Here is a 22,480-nt window from a genome sequence, read left to right on the forward strand (position 1 = left end):
AGAAATTTATTACTTTGAATTAATTAATTTTGGACCAAATTTATACCAAGGAATTTAAAAATATCTGTAATTGCTGCATTACAATTTTACTGTTCAAATTTTTCTTAATTCTATATTAAAATATACAAAGTAAATTATTTTATTAAAGATTTTTATAAATATATTAAATATCATTCTAAATCTATTAAATATAATATCATCAAAGTAAATCGCACATTTCATCTAGAATAATTATCTGAATCTTGAAATAATTTTGAAGCTAATTTGAAAAATGGAAATTCAGCTTCCATCAAGATACTAAGTTAAGTATATCAAAACGCATAATTATATAAAGTGATAAAAATTCAAGCACCTTTTCAAGAAACTGCTTTAATGTGTCCATAATAATTGTGAATAACCTTTTAATCCAAGTTATGTTAATCGCATTTATGTTATGAATAGGAACTTTCATTTTCATATTCTAATATTTGATTGCAACAAATTTATTTTAGCTAGATAGCAATTTAATTTTTCAAATCCAATTTTTCCTGATTATTAGGCCATAGCATATCTTTACCTTGATCTCGCACTTTTGAAAAGCATAGTCATCTAATAATCCGTCATTGAATGAATTCAAATTTATTTCTGTAGATAAAATAACTCAAAAAAAAATACTAAAGTATTAGGTGTTTTTTTTTGGTATATTAAAAGTATTAGTAAAGTTCCCATTTTAGAACTTTGCTTACTGAACTAAAGTACTAGTTTTTAAATATTATATTCTAAGTAAACGTACTCTAATTATAATAATATAATAATATAGAAAAGAATTTATTCAGTTCCATAGCAAAACAATCTGAAGGCAAGAAAACTGAATGTTCAATTATCAAAACATTATTCTGTCTTTTTTTTTCATATTATTTATTTCTTCCGATATAATTATCCAATTATAGAAATATTTTCATCTATTCCAAATTATACAATAAATTATTTTAAAAAGCACAAAAAAATTAAAAGGTTATTAAATTATATCTATTCAAAAGTATAAATGTTATTCATTTTTATTGTGTTAAAAGTTTGGAAAATTTTATTTCATTTGCGAATTTATGATTATAATATCTATTAGGGTTTCCCAGATAAAAAGTGGGCAGATTGAATAAAAAAAATTATCTTTATTAGAAATCAAAAGGAATCGCCATGGACGATGCCTTTGTTGTAGAAAAATAGAGGGGTTATTCGTGTGACAGTCCTGCACACCTTCCTCCATTTCGTCGTCCGAATAGAAAAGTGTCCCCTGCTCTCTTAAGTGACCCAAAGATGTGGGAGTCACAGGGTGACAAATCGGGACTGTACAACTAATTCCCAACGGAAATTTATAAGGTCGTCTGGGTTTCACGGGAGACGTGTCGGCAGGCACATCATGGAGAAAAATCGTTTTTTGTGTGAGAAGGCCTGGCCGTTTGCTTTTGATTGCTTTCAGTAGTTTCGTCAGAGTACTGTAGCATTGTGTTGAATTGATATTGCTTCCTTGGCGCAGGGAATAAATCAAAAGTTGCCCACGGCAATAAAAAAATCTGAAACAGTATCTGGATTTATCCATGTAAAGCACGACTTTACTTTCGATCAGTTTCCTCTAATACGAATAGCTTTCACTGTTGAACACCATGTATGCAGTGCACATTTCTTCCTGCCCTTTATATCTCTGTTCGATGACACTGTTATAGCTGCAGTCATTCTGATGCAATCGCAAGCGTCCACTTTCATTTGGTCAACCTAATACTAAATAAAGTATTCTTTTCTCGGCTATATTTTACTCATTTAACAATATATTGCACAGTAGATAAATAAAAATTTTAAATGATTAAGTTTGTTCTTCCAAAATATTAATTTAAACATGCAGATAAATTTAATCTTTCTAATACTTGCTTTTTTTTATCATTTTTAAATTACTCAAAACATTTTTAACTATAATTTTTTTAAATACAATATATTTACTGATCATTGTTAAATGTAAATTAAAGCAATTACATTACTTTTAAATTCTTTTTTTGCAGAGACTGTTGGATCCCTCCATGTGGAAAGAAAAGTTATAAAAAACAGTATTATACTTGCCGTCTCTGTCGTTCTCTGTTTTAGTGGATTCTCAGCCCTCCAGAGTCTTCAAAGTTCAATATTTCCAGCTATTGGATTGCAGTCTCTAAGTATCCTGTACTTCTTTGCAACTTTTTCATGCATTTGTGGACCTATCATTGACCACAAAATTGGAATAAAATGGACGTTTTTCATCGTTTCGTCATTAGAAGCATTGTATGTGCTCGCCTTCCATTATTACCATCCCTTTGCATTGATAACATGTGCCATTTTTCTTGGACTTGGATTGGGGCCAATGATCAGAGTCCAGAAATCATACCTTAGTCGAAACATATCCAGACTTTCATACGTGACTCAAGCCATGCGGAACAAAATACAACAACGCTACTTGCGAATATTTTTTCTCACCTCAAAGTCGTTTTATTTCTGGGGAAATCTCGCTGCAGCAATAATAATGGAATATGCTGGTGGAATGTATTCTGAGAGCTCTTCTTTGTCAAATTCTACAGAAGACGCAGTCACAGTTATCCAGCATACTGAGTTGTGTTATGAAAGATTGTGCAAAAATGGAATTTATCCGGTGGAATCAGATCCAGAAGATGTGATTGAGTCCACTACAACTGTGCCATCAAAAGCGACCAAAATCTTCATCTACGTTTTTACACCAGCCATTGCCATTGGAGTTTTGATAATTTTTATATTCTTGGAAAAAGTCGAGGCTTTGCTGGAACAAGATCCAATGGAAAGATCGTTATTTCACCAGACCATGCGCCAAATGAGACTTATATTGGTGGATAAAAACGTACGTCTTGCTTTGCCAATGCTCATTTTCATTGGAATTGAACAAGCTTTCATAGTTGGAGACTTCACTCGAGTAAGTTAGATGTCATTCCTTTAAATAAAATGTTTCAAATACCAACTTAATTATTGCATACATTTTCAGGGTGTTTATTAATCCTCGTGTCAAACTTCAAGGGTAAATCAGACATACAGAAGCAATTTGTTCTTACAATAGAACATAGGGTTGGAAATATAAAGATTGATCGCTGAAAGGGTCTCTTTCTGACTGATTTACAAAGTGATTAAAAAAATAGCCGATATGCAAGTCTCTGGAGATTATATCACTCAAAGAAAAAGAATGGAATTTTGGATATAGGTCAATTAAGATATGAAATCAAAAATTATACGAAAAAACAATTAGTCTACTTTCACAACTACTGTTTCAGAAATAAAATTTCGCAGGCAATTATGAAATTTTAATTGATAATATCTTTATTATTAGAAAATAATCTTCATTTTAAAAGAAACATAAATAGCGCTCTCTAGACAGAGGTTAAAGAAAACATGAAACATTAATAATAGAAAAGAAGAGCATTTTAATATGTTCCACAAGTTTTCCGTATTCAAATTGTCAGCGCTTATGTAGATATGTCTCCTATATCAACTAAAGTTTTTTTGTGTGTAATCGCATTATAATTTATTAACAAACGCCTACCAATAGCAATCATCCTTTGCATGCATAACATCAATTCTTATTTTCAAAATGGCTTTTTTCTCTATGCCTAATAATCTCTTAAAGCTTATCCCACGAATTAATTGTAAAATAACTTGCGTGAATTGAAGTATTCTTTTATTACAAAAACATTTTATTTATATATTGCATCTCAAATTGTTAATATTTTTGTAATTTTAACGATTAGTTTTACGCAAAATTTTACACTATTAAATGATTAACATGGAATGCAATTTTTTAATGTATCTTATTATTTTATACGTCTGAAAAACCTGAATTTAATTTAATCGGTTTACTGCAAGTTAAAATTGTGTTATTATGAACTAAAAACGAAATTGAAAATCCTACTAAGGAGTTAAAACCCGTGATTTAATATTTTGATAAATGAATAAGAATCCCATCATATCTTTTCAAAATATCGTTGCATAATTGTATATCAAATAGAAATGAAAAATGTTATTAAAATAAAGAGAAAAAATTGTGCAGAAATGAAATTGATATCATTAATATGCTAATCGTTTGAATCTTGATATGATATAAAGACAATTTTTATTAGAAATTTGTAAGATAATTTTTGGTGACAAGGTGAACTATCCCCAGAACATTTTTAAAATCATTTTGCAACTCCATTAATTAACTAAGTGCAGCATTTATTTAAGTGTAGCTTTTAAAACTTTAAATGAAACAGTCTAAAATTCACACAATGATTTGCTTTAATTTGACCTTCTCATTTATCAGTACGCAATATGAGCGATTTCTGTGCCGTATATATTAGGGTCTTATACTTATAGATATTACTGAACTATTTCAATAATGAAATCATTTGTTTCATATTTTATACTAAAAACAAAACTTTAAAAAAATCTTTCATATTTTCATTCCTATCAAAATGCAATTAAAGCATCGAATTTCAAAATATATTTTATTTTAAATATTCAGTTTTTGAGATATAATTGATATTGAGTGTATTGATTACATCCATCGATAATTTAATTGTTTATATCAATAAGGTAAAACAGAAATTTTCATTTCCTTATTTCATACACTTTAAATTAAAATCCTATTCTATAATCGCCTCGAAATTCACTTGAAAAGTTTAAAAAATTTATCTTTTAGTAATAACAATTAGAGTTAATGTTTCTACTCATTTTTTTTTCTTCTTGCAGAAAATTTAATAAAAATCAAGTAAGCTTTTAAATTCTTCGGGGATATTTTTATACATCTTTAATTCCTTCATCATTTCATTGTAAAATTCTTGATTTCATCTGGCCAGGAAGATTATTAAATATTATAATGTTTCATTGAAAAGATAATATTACTTTCAAATGAAGTTGTTTTACTTTTGACGGGTTTTCTTTAAGTTTTAGGTATAAATTGCTTGTGAGCCAACAAGTATAACACAAGGCTTACAAACATAAGTCAATATTCAAGCGATAGAGGAAGAAACTTTCAAATGCAGAAAATACAGGTGTCAATGCAAATCAAACGGGAAAATAAATATATAAACAAATATACACCATAAAAGAATTACACAAATACAAATAGAACAAAAAAAATTGCTCACAAACAAAAAGAAAATTTAAATTGCACAATGGGGAGGGTTTGAATCAAAATAAGATATTTAAAAAACAAATACATCAAAAATAAAAAATATGCATGTAAAATACATTTAAGCAAATACATAGAAATTACAGTCTAAGATGATCATAACATCTGTTTAAAATGCGTCAGTTTTATGTTGATACATTTCCGCTACAACAAAAGATTTTTTAATTAAATATAAAATAATTCAATTTTAAGTTTTCTCGGACATGAACATGAATAAGGATAGTGCTCTCTTATAGAAATCATTCTAGAATACAAATGTTACAAATGTTTAAAATGTCCTATTAATTTTCTAAGAGCAGCATTCCTCTTTCATAAACTGAGAAAATTTTATACTAGAAGAGATTTATATTTCCAAGAAAAAAAATAATAATCTTTAAAATTATTTGAAATATTTTTATTTTTATTTTTAAGGTCTAAAAATGAAAACAGTTTACTAGATATATTTCACATACAGTTGATTCAAAACTATCGTCCAGGTTACAAATTGGCATTGCTTCTTTGTACATAACGATAAAAAGAAGAAAGGCTTAAAGGTTTATATAAGATCACTTCACTTGGACACACAAGCAATAATCAAACGTTAGTTATTTTATAAGCATACGACCTTCAGTGTGTTTGCTATGCCAATTCGAGTCCGCAAACAATCCATTATTAATTGTTGTTGTTTGTTGAATGCATTTCAGGGCCAGCAAAGAAAGTAAGGTAATTTAGCATTTATTTCATCTGCTCATTGTTCAAAAAATGTAACACGGAATACAAAAAGGGGTTTAATTTGAAATTAATGAAAATGAAATTGGATATGAAATGAATGAATATGAAAATAATGAATATGAAATCAAATCAAATGAATTTGAAATGAGTATGAAATTAATGAAAATGAAATTGGATATGAAATGAATGAATATGAGAATTATTAATGGATAGGACTATTTAAAATAGCTGCACTTTATTACAAAAATTTATAAATTATTTATAAACAATGATTAATAAAAAGAAACTGAAAACAAAGCAGAAAACGGTTAGGTTTTATTGGGGTATTAATAATTTGCTTTGCAATGACTCTTGATTACTCTGGTAATATTAATGAAATAATCCACTTTATTACAATCTGAAGCTTTTTCTAATGCTAAACATGTTCACTGTGGCACTCAAAAATGACATAAGTCAGTATTTATGACATTCCAATCATTTCAGAAGATTTAGATAACCATATATGGATCGAACCGCGAATGAACAGCAGTGACTGCGAACATGCTTCACAGTAATGGACTAGCAGGAATATTACCTGCTTGACCAAACGAAGTCACAAAAAAATTTATTACATATACAAGCCGATTTTTAATTTTCTTTTCCGTATTATATTCAAAACTTTCTTCCTGTCGTTGTTCGCAAGGAACTTATAACTATTTGTAATCGGCGGTGCAATAGTTTTGAAAAAAGGCCTCTATTCATTTTATAAAACTTTTCACATCGAAAGGTTATCAAGCATAGATAAACACTGAAATTGCTATGAATACTTTATCCACTGTAAGATGAGATTTTTAAAATTCAACAGTCTCCCTAGCAAACATTCATATTTAAAGCTTTTCCTAGATTGAGCTCAAGCTTACAAAGTAACTGGTAATCGCTGTTCAAAAATTGAGTGTCCTGATTCTAACGAACTTTATAAGCAGGGAGCCTTTGTCACTTGAATTTTGTATCAGGTGAGAACGGAAGATATGAAACATGAAGCATTTAGTTGTGATCAAAGATTCAGAACTTTACCATGATTCAAAAGTTTGTTCCAATACTTTTAACCGTTGCATCCATTTATTGAACCTAAATTACTTTCGCATTCATAAATTTGTTTATACTAATTATGAGAGTAAAAGTAAAGGATTTGTGGAATATGACTGGAAATGGAGTCAAGAGTTTTACCATGTTTTAAAACGCGATAACATTAAGATCTCTTAAATAATCCCTTGCTTTTGTCTCAGGGAACCGGAAACATCATTAAAATTGTATTCATGAAAATAATGGAAAATTTTTAGCCATTTTAAAAAGCAATAAATACGCTACATCACTTCTAAAAAAAGGGCTAAGAGAATATCATCCAATCCATTACTAGGAGGATTCATTTAACCCAAAGGATAAAGAGTCATTTGATAACTCCACTATAAAGAGAAATCTGCATGCGAATAAAACAATTTTCAATATAAACGAATCTCCAATCAACTTAACCGTATCTACATAAAAAGAGAATTCGTTTTCAGGAATTCAAAAACATTTCAGTTCAGATTTTTTAAAAATTAATGTATCAGTAACATTTGTAATTTCTTAAATTCCTCGGTAATGGAAATAACCTGAATAAAACTGAAATGTATTTTTGCAATCAACTATCCATTTGATGTATTGAAATTTAACTACTCAACTATTTTTCATTCTAATATACATTTAATTCAATTATTTTTATAACTGCCATTTAGTAATTATTTATTTCAATCTACTTGAAAGACTCTCACAGTAAGTACATGTTTCCATTAATTGGACAGAATAAATTCGCAAAACTTTATTTTGACTTCGACTAAATCTAAACTTAGAAGAAAAGAAGGAAAGAAATATTTGTAAAAGCAACTGCGCCAAATTTTGCATTCATTCTATAGAAGCAATGAACTTATGTTGCTTACACTCGAAAAATATATATTTTATATATATATATTTGTAGGGAAAAAAATTTAAAAAATTATCTAAAATAATTGAGGTTTCAGTTTAAATTTGTCCCTTTCCAGTTATATTTCTCATGTAACTCCTATAAAGCAGATTTCCCTTTTATATCATCTGTTTAGAAATGGAAAATACGAGTTTTGTATGCCTATTATCATTAATAATTCTGATCAATTATTGCATGAAACCATCAAGAAATCTAAGAAACAGCTGAATTATACGATAGCATATCTATTAAATAGAAGATAATACGTCATATTTTTAATGGCATTATACTTTGATTCATAGGATTTAAGGAGTATATTTCATATGTTTCTTCTCATTTTATCTTCTAAAAATGTTAATATTTATATTTTTTAATCCTCAGCAATTTAATCCTTAAATTATTTTAATATGTCTAGAAGATCTGTAATTTATACTATGATACACTCATAAAATTTCATATATTTTCTTTTATATTTATAATAATGACTTTCCATAAGAAAGTGAACGTGCATTTCATTCTTTGAGTAAGAAAAATTTAAATCATGATGCATTCATTAAAAGCCGCTATTAAATGTAAGTTGTATATGAATCTATTAGATTTCGACACAAACAGAGAGTAAATCTGCATTATATTTTCCATTCCGATCTAAAAACATAAAAAAACTGCAGTGAGCTTGTTTTTTTTCGGGGGGGGGGCAATAAGAAGAAAATATTTGCCATAACAGATGCTGTTGCAAGTAATATATCGAGATCGATCTTAATGCCTGGCCATATAGGACACTAATATCCGAAACAAAATGGGACCCATTTATTTGCGTCTTGTGAATAAAACTGCTGTTATATATAATACAATTCTGTAATGTTAGTCAAACGAAAGTGGTTTGTAAAAGTGTTATTCAAACATCTTTTTACTCCACAGATTGCTACACATTCACTTGTTATTATGGTGTTGACAGTCCTTTCCAGATTTGAACTAGCTTACAAAGTTTACAAATTCTAACCAATTCCATGAATTTTTATGTTTGAACTAATCTCATGAATAATAAAGGTTCTGTCATATTCTATTAAAAAAAATCGATATTTTCAGTTGTTTTGATGCTATTATTTTTCTGAATGCAATCTTTTATTCTTCCATTTTATATAATATAAATTGGAGTGCTTAAAATTTTATTTTATAATGTTAAAGAAAATGTAAAAAATCATTTAAACGTAAAAAGATTTTTATTCATCGCACAATAATAATTATTTAGCTTTCCACATACCTTAAGTACCAGATCCAGAAAGCCATTGTCGAACTGAAATTTTTAAAAAATGTTGTTCAGTAAGCATGTAAGAGAAATCTATTAATCAAATTTAAAAAATCTTTTTTTTTTTTAACTAGGATTGATTAAGTGATATGCTGAATTACCATTTCCAATAGGTCATAAGTGTTATTTAAAAACTTATCGAAAATAGTGATGCTTCTCCGGGATTTTTTTCTTATTTTTATGTTGTCTTTAGAGACCAGTTGTTTCATAGAAAGCAATTCTAACATAAAATCTTATTTATAATACTCCTTAATTAATTTGTTAACACAGGTGTGCTCTTTTAATCTCTTAACCTTTTTCTTACGATCGATACAGAATAATAGATTTTTTTCTTTCTGCATACATATTGGTACATCCGTCGTATTACTTAAACATTGCAACCATTTAATCAGTGGAAATTCAAATTACACTATAGATAATTGTGTACCACTGCCCCTTTATATGACTGCATATGTAATCAACAGATTTATTGTAAATGAGAAAAAATAAAAATGTAATTCCTTTAGGAATCGAAAGGAGAAAAAATTTATCTTCTAATTAAAAGAGGGTAAAGAACTTTCCATTTCCCGAAATTTTTAAAGGATGTTCAAACTTTAGATTAGTCTAATATGAAGGAGAATTTAAAATGCTCTCAACCATTTAGAAATTCAACAGCAAAATATTTTAACCTTCAATAGTTGTCACTCTCTTTGAATTAGTTTCGTAATAAATTGTTTCAGAATATTTTTATTATCTGCTCTAGATTGAACCAATTTCTTAAATCATCGTGCCCAAATAGTGTTCTTGTGCTAATAAACACCACCAAAATCAATTACCCAACTTAATGAATTCGGGGAGTTGCAGTCTTAAAACATTCCTACAGTAATTTCAAAACATAAAAACTAAAAATAACTTATTTAAAAATAATATTTTCAATGAAATGCCGATACAAAACAGCGAAAAAGTTGTTAATATAGCTAAATAGATTCCAATCAATGCTAAATTGAAATCATTCCATTCTCTGTGTTAAATATATTCATATTACTCAGGATCATAAAATGTGATCTTGCTTTTGATCGAGTACTGTGGACTTAAAAAAACTGTAAAAATTAAAAATTTTAAAAAGTTTCCTCTTTTAAGTTTTTTCAAATTATATAAAGTTTCTTTGAATATGTCGAAAATACATCACTGAAAAGCAATAGCGATGTTTAAAAGAAAATTCTTTGTGTGATCTATATTTTCTCTAACGCTCGAATGATATCACTATTTGTGCTCGAGCTTTTGCCAGCAGGGGGTGGGAGTGGCAGAAAATGAAATTCAGAATACAAATTATTTTGCATTATGTTTGTATCATTCGTTTCAAAAGCTGTCACATGAACTATTAAAGTATAAGAAAAGGCAGTTTTAGATTGAATAAAATTTACTGACTTAATGAAATAAATCTCAAAATAATTTATAGCAAAATAATATATGCTTCCTTTTTCAATACTTGTCTATTTTAAGGCACTTATCTCAGAGTAGAGTTTACAAAATTAACTATGATTTTTAAATCTTTCAGAATTATTGCTTTTTTCTTGAATCATTTCAGAGAATAAATACTATTCTTATTAAAAGTAATTTTAAAACGTAAATTTAAGTAAATTAAGTAATTAAGTAAAAAGTAAATTTTAAAAATATATCTTCTTTTCTCCTGAAATGACTTAAAGCTTTTCTTTTTCCAGGCTTATATAAGTTGTGCATTGGGCCTCCAATCCGTAAGTTTCACCATGATGTGTCTGGGAGGAGCACACACTCTTGGCTCGATTGGAGTACATCTCTTTTCTCAGCACTTCCAAAGACCAATCATAATGGCCGCAGGTCTTGTGTGCCAATCGGGTCTGCTGATGGTTCTGTGGCTTTGGACTCCCGTGAAAGATGATGCGGCAGTGTTTTACGTCATCTCTGGAGGTTGGGGACTTTGCAATGCCATCTGGGAAACCTTAACATTAAGTATGGAAAACGATATTTTTTTAAGATTAAATCCCTTATATATCTTTATTTCATTATTATTAACATTGTCCAATGTATTAGTAATTACAACAGAAACCGGGGACAGAGCTTCTATTTTCGGACAAACTGCCGATGAACTGGCAATAATGCAGGCATATAGTTAAACTTGGTAATTCATTCTATAACCATAACAAAAGGTCAAGCATGTTTTATTCACTACTCTAATCTTAGCATTCGTGCTAACAACATGCATCCATTTTTGAGCTTCGTAAATTTCTAGTTCGAAATTATAATTGGAATATGAATATTCTTAGCTGCAATGGAAGTGTAAATATTCGTATCATTTAGCAATATATTCTGTAACCCAAACTTTAAAACCGTGTAACCACACATTTTAACTTTTGACGATAAATAAAATTTAAAAAATTACACGGCCAACAATTTTCAATATATTTTAGAGGTCTGAATTGATGTTTAATACTTCTTAGAATTTGAATTATGAGTTACTTCAGAAAACCTATACTTACTAAATAACGAAAAAAAAAGAGTGTGTTTTAAAATATTTGGTAAAAATGAAATTTGGCTGACAGGTAGCTAATAATTACTATAAATGTACTCATAAACTAATCCTGTGGTTAATTTTCTACACTTTATTAAGATTTCTCTTCTTTTCCTCTTTCTTTATCTGAACGTTTACGTAAACATGAAGAATATATATATATATATATATATATATATATATATATATATATATATATATATATATATATATATATATATATATATATATATATATATATATATATATATATATATATATATATATATATAGTCTTTATGACAAGTAAATTCATTTTACAATGAAATATATAATAAGAAAATTATTACATGAATTGGTTACTATGTGAAATATGAAGTATGATTTTGAACAAAATAACTTTTATCTAGTGATTTTAAGTGTTGCCTAATTTTCTGGTGTGTAAAGTAGTATTTATTGTTTATAAAGGAAATTACATTGACATAACTAACATTTCTATAAAATTCAGTGATAAATTTAGAATATTTAATTTAATATAATTAAAGGTACTCTTAATAAAAAACCATCTTACAATCAAACAGATTTTTACAAATTAATTTTATAGTATTTATATCAAAACACTATAAGTCTATTTCCCTTAAAAGAGTGGTTTATGTAATATCTGTTCCAAATCTTTTTTAATTGCCTGGAAAGTTTATAGTAAAATAATTCACAACGTAATTAGAGAATTCAAAAATAATGTATGGTTTCTGCAAATTCTTACATAAAATACTGATATTTTCAAACCAATTCTGTACGAAGTGCATGATGGATCGTCAATAAAAAATATTTACATATTTCACAAATCACACTATTACATTTTTAAAAAACTTTGGTTAGAATTAAATACAGGAATTGTTATAAGCTCTTTTTAATATTCATTCGGAAAATCTTTACGAAACATTTTTGTATTTGAAGCCTTTTGTCCATACATGTTGTTAGGCATAATAATATGTTATGTAATATTAGGCAAAATTATGAGAAATAAAACATCTGAAAGCAAATTTAAAATGAAAATACAAATAGAATTAATAAGAATTATAATGACTTTTTCTCAAAACACATTTTCCTTTCCATTTTTTAGGACAATTTTTATATTTTACATTAAACGTTAATATGCAACTTCTAATTATTTGAAATAATATACAGTAATTATTAACGTAAAAACATTCATGATATTTTTTTTGAGGAGAGGTTTTTATCATTTCAAACATATCTATTTCTTACCATTCTATTACTACTACCTCCCATAAAAATATTCAGAAATCGATATTTTAACATAGAACCATCCACCAGCGTACTTTGCTGAGTTTGCTTAACTCTTTGTCTGTGATCAAACCGACAAAGTGTTTCTTTGCATTTTCCGCACGTTCTGCGTTCATCTTGAGGAGAATCGCAAACGTCGTCGTTTCGAAGAAAACTTTCTTTTCCATTCGCGGTGATTTGTGTTGATTTTCTCCGTTCCTCTAGCGGTATTTTATAAACACCTCTTTCGGTTTGAAGTTTTCTAAGGAAATACTTTTCTGTTTGTAATTCCGAACTGTTCAGGAAATCAAACCTGAATCAAACGCTTGTAATAAAAAAAGAAAATATTAGTTTTCCCAAATTTTCCTCGATTTCATTTTATATATAATATTTTTAATGCACGCCCAATTATTTTAAATAAAAACAACGATGTCGAATCATTATTGACAAAAAAAATTCAAGTTTATACTTATTACAGATAAAGAATATATATTCCCACTTCTCATAAAATCAATGTGTCTGTGTGCTGATACTTTACAGAAAAGATTAATTTCGAGTTACCAAATTTAGTAAATATACTCTAGAGAATTTGAATGTAGCTCACGAAGCCATTTTCACCGGAAACGTAATTAGAATTTTATTTATTTAAGAGCACTATTTTAATTTTTTTGGGTATAACTTTCGGAAATATTCTCAAGTAAAGGTCACTTTAATACTATATTGAAATAAAAATAAAAAAATTTTTTCAGTTATATCAATTAAGTTGTTACCAAATTTTTTCCTTTATTTTAAGAAATTTTTTAATACTTATAGAAATAAATTCCAACAATTATTTTCATCAGTTTTAACTGTTTTCATATTTAAAACAGATACTTAGTAATGTGCTTCTTTTTCTATGTTTAAATCAAAGGCATACAAATTCATTCACTTATTTTTTCATGCTCATTGATAAAGAAAAAACTACTTTTAATTTCTTGTCCATAATAATTTTTTATTTTGAATCTGTCAATATAGCCTTCTAAGTATATCAAGAAATATATTCGATATCAATAGTGATGACTATTTATTTTATTAATACTGCCTCGCAAATCAAAATAAATAGTACTCGCTGTGGCACAGTGGGCGAAGTTTCTGATTTATAATTCGTTGTTCCATCGTTCGAATCGCAGCCGCTGTGTTTCATCCAAGGAATAGCATTCTTCAATTTAAAATTTTATTTATTGTTTATCTAATCTCTGTAAGGTTCTAGATCTTTCTTAAATATTCGAAATGGATTGTTCTTGAACATTCTATATGTGCATAAGAGTCCCATCAGTTAGGGTTAAGTTCTCAGTCCCATGCTATTGTGCGTTATTTCGTCCTTATAAATCTAATTTTTTACTTAAACTAACGGCGTAGTTCTTTACACCTTAGTGACAATATGTTTTTAATCTAGCTAACATATTGTTGAAAGTGTTATATGCTACACCATTTTAATACTTGAATAAACTGCCTATTCTTCATTAAAAAAAAAATATGAGGGATCATTCGGCAATATTCAGGAAGGTCTGTGCAGTTACGCCATGTAACTTCGCGGGTGCAATTTGGACATTTATGTACATAGTAAATAGAATAAGTGCAAGGCAACTATTGAAAAAAGCCTGTCGTAATGGGAAGTTTTAAATATTAAAGTAACTATGTTATCAAATTATACATAAGATATATATATATATATATATATCTGAAATGATATTAAACTGTTCACCAAAGTAGTCTGCCGAAAATAAATGTTTCTAATTATATACTAATAGGTATTACTATATAATAATAGTCTTTAGTCGATCAGACATTTAATGTTATATTTTATCTCATAAATATATACAATGCGATCTTCAAACATGGATAGTACAAAATTGAAATCTCATTCATTTTTTATATATATATTTTCAAATTGTATCATTATGCATTTACTATCTGAAACTAGTGAGAATGGTCTCCCCGAAACTTTCTTGCATACTTTCTGAAAGAAGTGTTACCCTTAGAGGACGCATTGCATGACATTGGCGCATAATAATTACCAAATATTTACATTTGGCTTGAATTTAGCATTTTTACTGAATTCATCCTATCATCATTGGCGAGATTTTTGGCGATTAATTCCCCGAATGCCGTTAATAGTATCCGAAAATCGAATTGGTGTTTTATATGCGTTTTTCCCTAACCGATTGAAGCTAAAATTTGATATAAAACTGAACTTGTACTCGCATAATCCCTTGCCATATTTGATATTATTAGATCAGTGTGTTTTTGAATTATCCCATTTACATGTTTCTGGAACTACAGATCGATATACGGTCAGCTATTGGTTGGATTTAGCTCGAAATTTGATGGATGTCTACGTTATAGATGTTAAGTCGAATCCATGTGTTAGACATGTTTTCCACAAACGATTGCAACAATAAATTTTCACAACACTGCATTTGTAGTCACCAATTCTTATTCCAAATTTGATACAATTAAGTGACTTCATTTTTGAATTATCGCTTTTACTTTTTCTGAAAGTACATACCAACAAAAAGTCAACCCATAGTTGGTTTTGGCTCAAATTTGGCAGGTGTTTACATTACATATATTGAACCTTTATTTCGAATTTTATCATTCTAGCTCGCCTCGCTTTGTTATTACCGCTTTAACTTATATTCGAACCGTCAGACAGACATACTTTCTCTGAACGGATTTTGCTCAAACTTTGACAGAAATCTGCCAATTCGGTGTAAAGATCTTATACCAAACGTCAACGGTGTAACTCAAAGCGTTTTTGAGTATCACAAACGGAAGGACACTTTCCAAAAATTATGTTTTTCGATATCAGGGAAGTTTACAACGTGGAGATTCGTCAAAATCTCGAATTTTTTTTACCATTGCTATACTTTCTCTACACTACGTATAATAAAGTATAGTAATCATCACTCTACGAATCAGTACTCAATCTACGAAAATAAATAGTATAGAAGTATTTGACAACAAACCTGAGTTTCCGATCATTTCCTTTCATCCATCACTAAATTAACGCGCATTTCCTGTAATCCATATCACCTCTATTCTCGCCTATAAAATACAAAAGTCTTTCTTTTATATTGCCCTTTTTATGGCCCCTGTGGCTTGTTATATTGCTTTCTTTCCATGCTAAATCCGAGACGAATATGAATATCGCTGGCAAGAGCCCTTTTATGAGTTTGCAGGCTGGCGGAATGGCGGTCTCTGTTTTTATTGCCACACTGTGCAGCACGCTTCCCCTTGCAGACCATTTACCATTTGAGAATTGCGTTTCTTACAGTTTGACAAGTGTCGGATTGTTATTCGGAAATAAATCTAGCCATGAGTTCGGAAGTTTCAAAAAATATATTTATAAGGCAAAAAAAAATGAAAAAAAAACTTTGTAAACTTTGTAGTAAGAGATTCAAAATAAGAAATACGGCATGCAAAAGAATATATTGCTACCCATCAATTACATGCGAATCTTCGCTTTTCCCTTCATTTACACTTTTTTTTTTTGGGGGGGGGGTTCTCCAAAGAATATTTCCAATGGTTTTGCACCATTATTCCTTTGATTCCTTTAAAAACATAAAAATGGAGAAATTCTATATATACATTTTATTGTATATTTTTAAGGGTTATTATGTGCAGTTTCATCGCATTTGTTTGATGTTTAAAACATTAAACATCATCTTGCAATATACTATACTTCTCACCAATATATACTATACTGGTGAGAAGCTGATAGCATATCGTATTAATTTAGTCAAAAATTATAAAAACCGTCAGTATCTTTCATGTACACATTATACATATATCACACAAATTTCTTAAAAAAATATTTATGTTAAAGCCATGCACATAAATAAAAAAATAATATTTATACGTTATTCAAATACTTTTTAATTAGGAGTCTCACTTTATTGTTAGGTCCAAGCAGTTATTTATATTCTGCAACAATTGCTGGGTGCTTCATTAATTGACTACGCGAAGCGTTGAATTAAGTGCTATTGTAAAAACCTTCAATCAAGCAATTTGAAACGTTTGTATGGCATTTTGTTTACATTTAACTCTGGTGAATCGACAATAAAAAATAAGAATGATTTATGTATCACGTAAATTAGTTTTTTGGCAGAATATATATAGATTTTTGGAGCTCTGAGTATATAAAAATCGATTATATCTTGCTTGATCCCTGGGTTAATATAGAAATCAGATCACACACTATCACAAAGCATAAGAAAGAGATAACGAAGGCGGTTGTATAATAAGTATCCGATCTTTGGCCAAATAAAAAGGTGTAATTGGACCTTTCAAAGTAGGCTTCTTGCACCTTCACACACTTGGCTCCCTAATTCTTTCATTACCGAAAAATCCTTCTTTAAAGCTTTTTCTAGAATGAAGTTCATCTGTGTCATTGCATGTTGCATTATCGTTTCTCTGCTCTCAAAACGGGGCCCTTTCAATTTCATCTTGAACTTTGTAAAGCAAACAGAAAGTGTAAGCAGCCGTGTAGGGAGAATAAGAAGATGGGGAACGACATGAAATCTTTGTTTCGCTAAGAAATTATGGATCAAATGCGATGAATATGCTGGAACATTGTCATAGTATAACTATTAGTTTTTCGCTATCCAGAGGTCTGGTCCTTTTCGCTGATATGCATCATAGAATTGGTGGAAAATTTGTTGATAGTACTCTTTGATCACTGTCAAAACATGTTTTTTAAATAGATTTTTTCCACTTTCACAACAATATCTGCATTCAGAGGGGTTTGTGGCGTCCTAGAACACTAGTCACTCTCCAATGATGTATAACAACTTTTTAATTTGTTGAAATATTCTTTTATTTGTGTTAGCCTCCACTGTCTCCAAACACCTTCGAAATCTTGGGAATTGTTTCATTTAAGAATTAATTTGTTTTTGACATAATTTGATTCGGTATCTTTGCTTCATTCGCTCAGTCGCCATGAGAGAAATTTAAAACACCGATGAACATGTATAACAGCTACTCATTCAGTGGCCACCATGCAACGATTTGTACTGTCGAACATAAAAAGAATCGAAGCATACGCATTAAGGTGTCTCCTTCCAATGTGCATAATATTGCCTTAGTATCTTTACTGTGGGCAGAAAGATTCAAGGCCAGCTTTTGTGTTAGACAGTGGAGGCTAAGTGTTAGACAGCAATCTGCTAGATTGCTGTCTAACACTATGTATCTATATTACGTAATTTATGTTCCTATAAAATGCGAGATGGATACCGAAATTAATGTAGTGCATTTGATATGCATCACATGAGCGTAAATTTATTCCGTTTTGAGAAGAGGAGACTTTTAAATTCAAAATAATCCATTAATGATAGTAAGAAATTGTTCATCGGAAAATTAAATCAGATGTTAATCTGCTGATGATGAATGGGACATAATTTATTCTTTACCTATTGGATCTATGCATATGCATATTGGATCATTTGTGATTAAATTTTGGTGAGAATAATTTTCAAATGCATCATTTGACTTAATCATTTGGAAGCAAAGCGAATTTTTTTATCATCACTCTTATTAGATTTTAATGTTCGATTTGCTAATAAACTTGCAATCACTTGAGGTTTAGTAAATCTTTTTAAATTTATCGAAGAGATGTTACACCCTTCTTATTCTTAATGTAATTTATTACTTTTTTCGAATAAATAATTTGTCTTCACAGTTGATATTTTACATAAAATATCAGAAACAAACTCTATCCTCCAGAAGAAATAAAAAGATAGGAAAAGCAGCAATGAATCACATTTCTGATTCAAAGTAATAAAGAGGAAAATTCAAAATTACTAAAATGCATAGTCAATGACAAGAGTGCGAAGTAAAGATACAAACTTTAATATCAATTTTTTTTTTTAATTTTCTCGCTTGAAGCACTTTTTGAAATTCTTTTTTTACCCTAGCAGAAAATCAGATACTTAGAAAAACAGAGTCAACAAGAATGTATCATTCTTCTTATAAGTGTGTGTGTGTCTTCTTATAAGCTTTCAACTCGCTACAAAACTAAAATTAATTCTGGACTATGAATTCGTATCTTGATAATCAAAATTTTCGTTTAGTAATTAAAAAATATCAATTAACAAACATAACCCGTTCAAAGATATTGTTCATTATTTAGCCTTATATTTTCTTAAGATATTTATAATCATTCGAAGAATTCCTCCTGGAAATTAAATATAAATATGCGGATTCCGGTTTCTTTTCAACTTACATGCGAGCTTCATATAGTTAGTTGCCATATTTTTCTCATGATTTTAGGAGGTGCTTATAATTTGTTTTATTTTGCATACATTTCTGTATATATTTCTTTGATTTGATTTAGAATTGTTTTAATATTACAATTGGTGGGATTTTTTGGAAAGAGAATAAGTCGCCTTAGTTTAATATTAAATTGTTTAGCATTTGCGCAGTAAAGAACACCATTTTTTTTAACATCATTGAGATATTTTCTCTTCTGCCGAACAATATTTCCTGATGTTCTTACCATAATTTCTTCAATTTATTCCTTTCTGCATGTTTATTGCTATTTTGAATTTTTCTTGTTTATGGACGAAACGAAAATAGCTATTCTTATTCCACGTTTCTAAAGTCAAAAAAAGAACATTTCCAAAAGAACAGTGTAGAGAATAGGCCATTTTATATTTTTTCCTTTCGGCCCGGCCTACTGAGCCCAAAACTGAATGCGCGCGCGCGCGCGTGCGTGTGTGTGTGCGTGTGCGTGTGTGTGTGTGTGTGTGTGTGTGTGTGTGTGTGTGTGTGTGTGCGTGTGCGTGTGCGTGTGCGTGCGTGTGTGTGCGTGTGTGTGTGTGTAATTGCTATTTCTCGTATTCAATAGCTATATACTCTAATAGTTCAATGTGTGTGTGTGTGTTCAAAACTCAAATGTTCAAGAAAAAGATAGAAAAACTTCTATATTTAGAAATTATTCTTCACTATATGGAGATAAATCAAATATAAATGTCATTCAAAATCCTATAGAAAATTTCATTAAAAGGAAATTCGATTAATGAAAATTATACTATAATTTTCATAGCAAAATTACTATTCTATTTTTTAACTTCATGATTGACAACCACGCACAAATTTTTTCGATATTTTATATAGCCATTAATGAAATAAATAACTATGTGGTTTCCATCAAAGAATCGAGAAAATGGATAATCGATTTCCTACTTCCCAGGCTATTCCTTCGCAAACCAGCAGCCAAAGCGATTTGCAAATAACTAACTCATTAGAGAAAGAGTCGATTATAATGGTATGATCGGAACATCCTGCAGCCGACCCAACGCAGTCCTTGTTTGATCGGCTTCAATTAAACTCGACTTTATAGATAAGATAAACTGATTAAGCTCTCCATTCTGATCGCATATTTGAAGGGAGGAAATCAAATTTGTTAGAGGTAGAGTATGCACTTGAATTATTCTCATGTCATTCGCATCGATTCGTTTGGAGGATAAACCTGTTTCACGTGCTTGGGTATTGGTTTAATAAAAGATGTTGTGTGAATTATTTTGACGCATATTGACCTTTTAGCATAATATTATTTTTAGGCTGATATGCTATTTAATGAATTGTTTATTAAGAAAATTGGCATACACAAAATGCAACTTGTTAAATATATGATAAATTCAATTTATTAAATATAGAGATACCAAATTTCGATTGTGTAGGAGTAATGTATGAAAACGGGCTCTAACAATTTAAAAGGATTTAATAGACAAACCATTATACAATGCATTACAATCACAATCACACAACAACAATTCTACATTTAGCCAATACTTAAATTTACAGCTGAATATAATTAATTCACAAGGTTAGTAGGTTTACATGCTCATAGTTTTGTAGCTGGCATCGTACTGCCGTACTTTGGATTGGTGAAAAGGTTGGCGCACTGGCATTATTAGAAAGTGTCACAGTTCGAAGGGGTTGGCGCTTAGTGAATTGGCATTATTAAAGAGTGTTACACTTGTAGGTATTTCTTGAGTAGTAGGTTTGATTAAATTTTTTTACTAAATTCGAATTAAAATGTAATGTTTTTCCTTAAAAGCTCCGGATTATATTATTGCCAAAAATTACTTTAAGGTAATATTTTTGAAATTCAACTTTTTAATATCAATTTCACTCCCATGTGATTTTTTCGTTAATTTCAATAAATTTTCAAAATTAATTTAAACAAGATTTGTAACTGTTTTTCATTGTTTCAGTGAAATGTAAATCAATTTTATAGCTCCATCCATCTTTTAGTCGTGTGCTCTTGCCAATGTTAATGTTACGGTAAAGAAATGGATTTATTTGGCATTAGCTTCGAAGAAGAATTTTCATTTCTTTTTTTATTTATTCGATAATGTTATATATATATATATATATATATATATATATATATATATATATATATATATATATATATATATATATATATATATATATATATATATATATATATATATATATATATATATATATATATATATCATCCATCTACATACAATATTCATTTATTTATTTCATATATACAATAATCCAAAATATCCCAAAATTTATTCACCAATTCTTTTTCACAGCTTTCCTAGCCGCAACATTCCCGGATGACTGGCAAGCTCCTTTCTGCACGTACTATCAGCTCCAGTGGTTCGGGATGGCCCTCGCATTCTGCATCAGTCCCTACCTCTGTACGGAAATCAAGATTCTGGGATTGGCCATTTTCCTGGCAGTCTCCATCATTCCGTACACGATCGTGGAGTTCAGACTTCACCATCGAAGCCAAATGCAGAACCGGACGGACATGCTTTGAATTTTATACCTCCGAAAGATGATGAGAAGAATTTTTTGTGTATTTTATCTATAATGATCTCAATAACAGTGTTATATTTGTCGATATATGTGATATTATATTATGTGCTTGAATGTATTTTGATCATTTTTTCACTTTGAAAAGGCATTAATTGAGAAACATTGGTATAATATATATCAATTAAATATTTTTAATCATTTTCTACAACTTTTTTCAAATTTTCATCCAATAAATCTTGAAATTGATTGTCTTCGAATTTGTTTGGTCCTCCAGGCCGTTCTTTATCATTGGCATCGAAATCACTACTCTTGAATTGTTAAAACCAAAACCGACGATTAGTATATGATGGAGTGGCATCACCATAAGTTTCTAAAACTGTCTGATAGGCTTCGACAGCAGATTTTTTCAGATCAAACAAAAAGACAATGAATGTCGAAAATGCAATTTAAAGCGTTCCACGGTTGGGATCTTTATATACTGAATAACTTAATAATATTAAATGGAAAAAATTTCAAAATGATAACATTAAAGTATTAGTAAATGGATCAAACCCAAAACCATTGTCGTTTATAAAAATGCTTCGCATGTTTCCCAGTAGATGTCGGTGATTAAAATACATTCAAGCACCTAATACTTATTTTAACCCTACGATGCATAACGTT

The 22,480-nt window shown here is 29.2% G+C and overlaps 1 protein-coding gene across 1 annotated transcript; it reads left to right on the forward strand.

Annotated features, from left to right (window-relative positions):
* The first annotated feature begins 2,126 nt into the window (after positions 1–2,126).
* LOC129969533 (UNC93-like protein) lies at positions 2,127–21,922 on the forward strand. The gene is made up of 3 exons (XM_056084144.1): positions 2,127–2,941; positions 10,884–11,151; positions 21,589–21,922. Exons 1-3 carry the CDS (start codon positions 2,363–2,365, stop codon positions 21,816–21,818), a joined length of 1,077 nt encoding a protein of 358 aa, XP_055940119.1. The 5' UTR covers positions 2,127–2,362; the 3' UTR covers positions 21,819–21,922.
* The last annotated feature ends 558 nt before the right edge of the window (positions 21,923–22,480 follow it).

This window comes from Argiope bruennichi, chromosome 5, assembly GCF_947563725.1.
Source record: "Argiope bruennichi chromosome 5, qqArgBrue1.1, whole genome shotgun sequence".
NCBI lineage: Eukaryota > Metazoa > Arthropoda > Arachnida > Araneae > Araneidae > Argiope > Argiope bruennichi.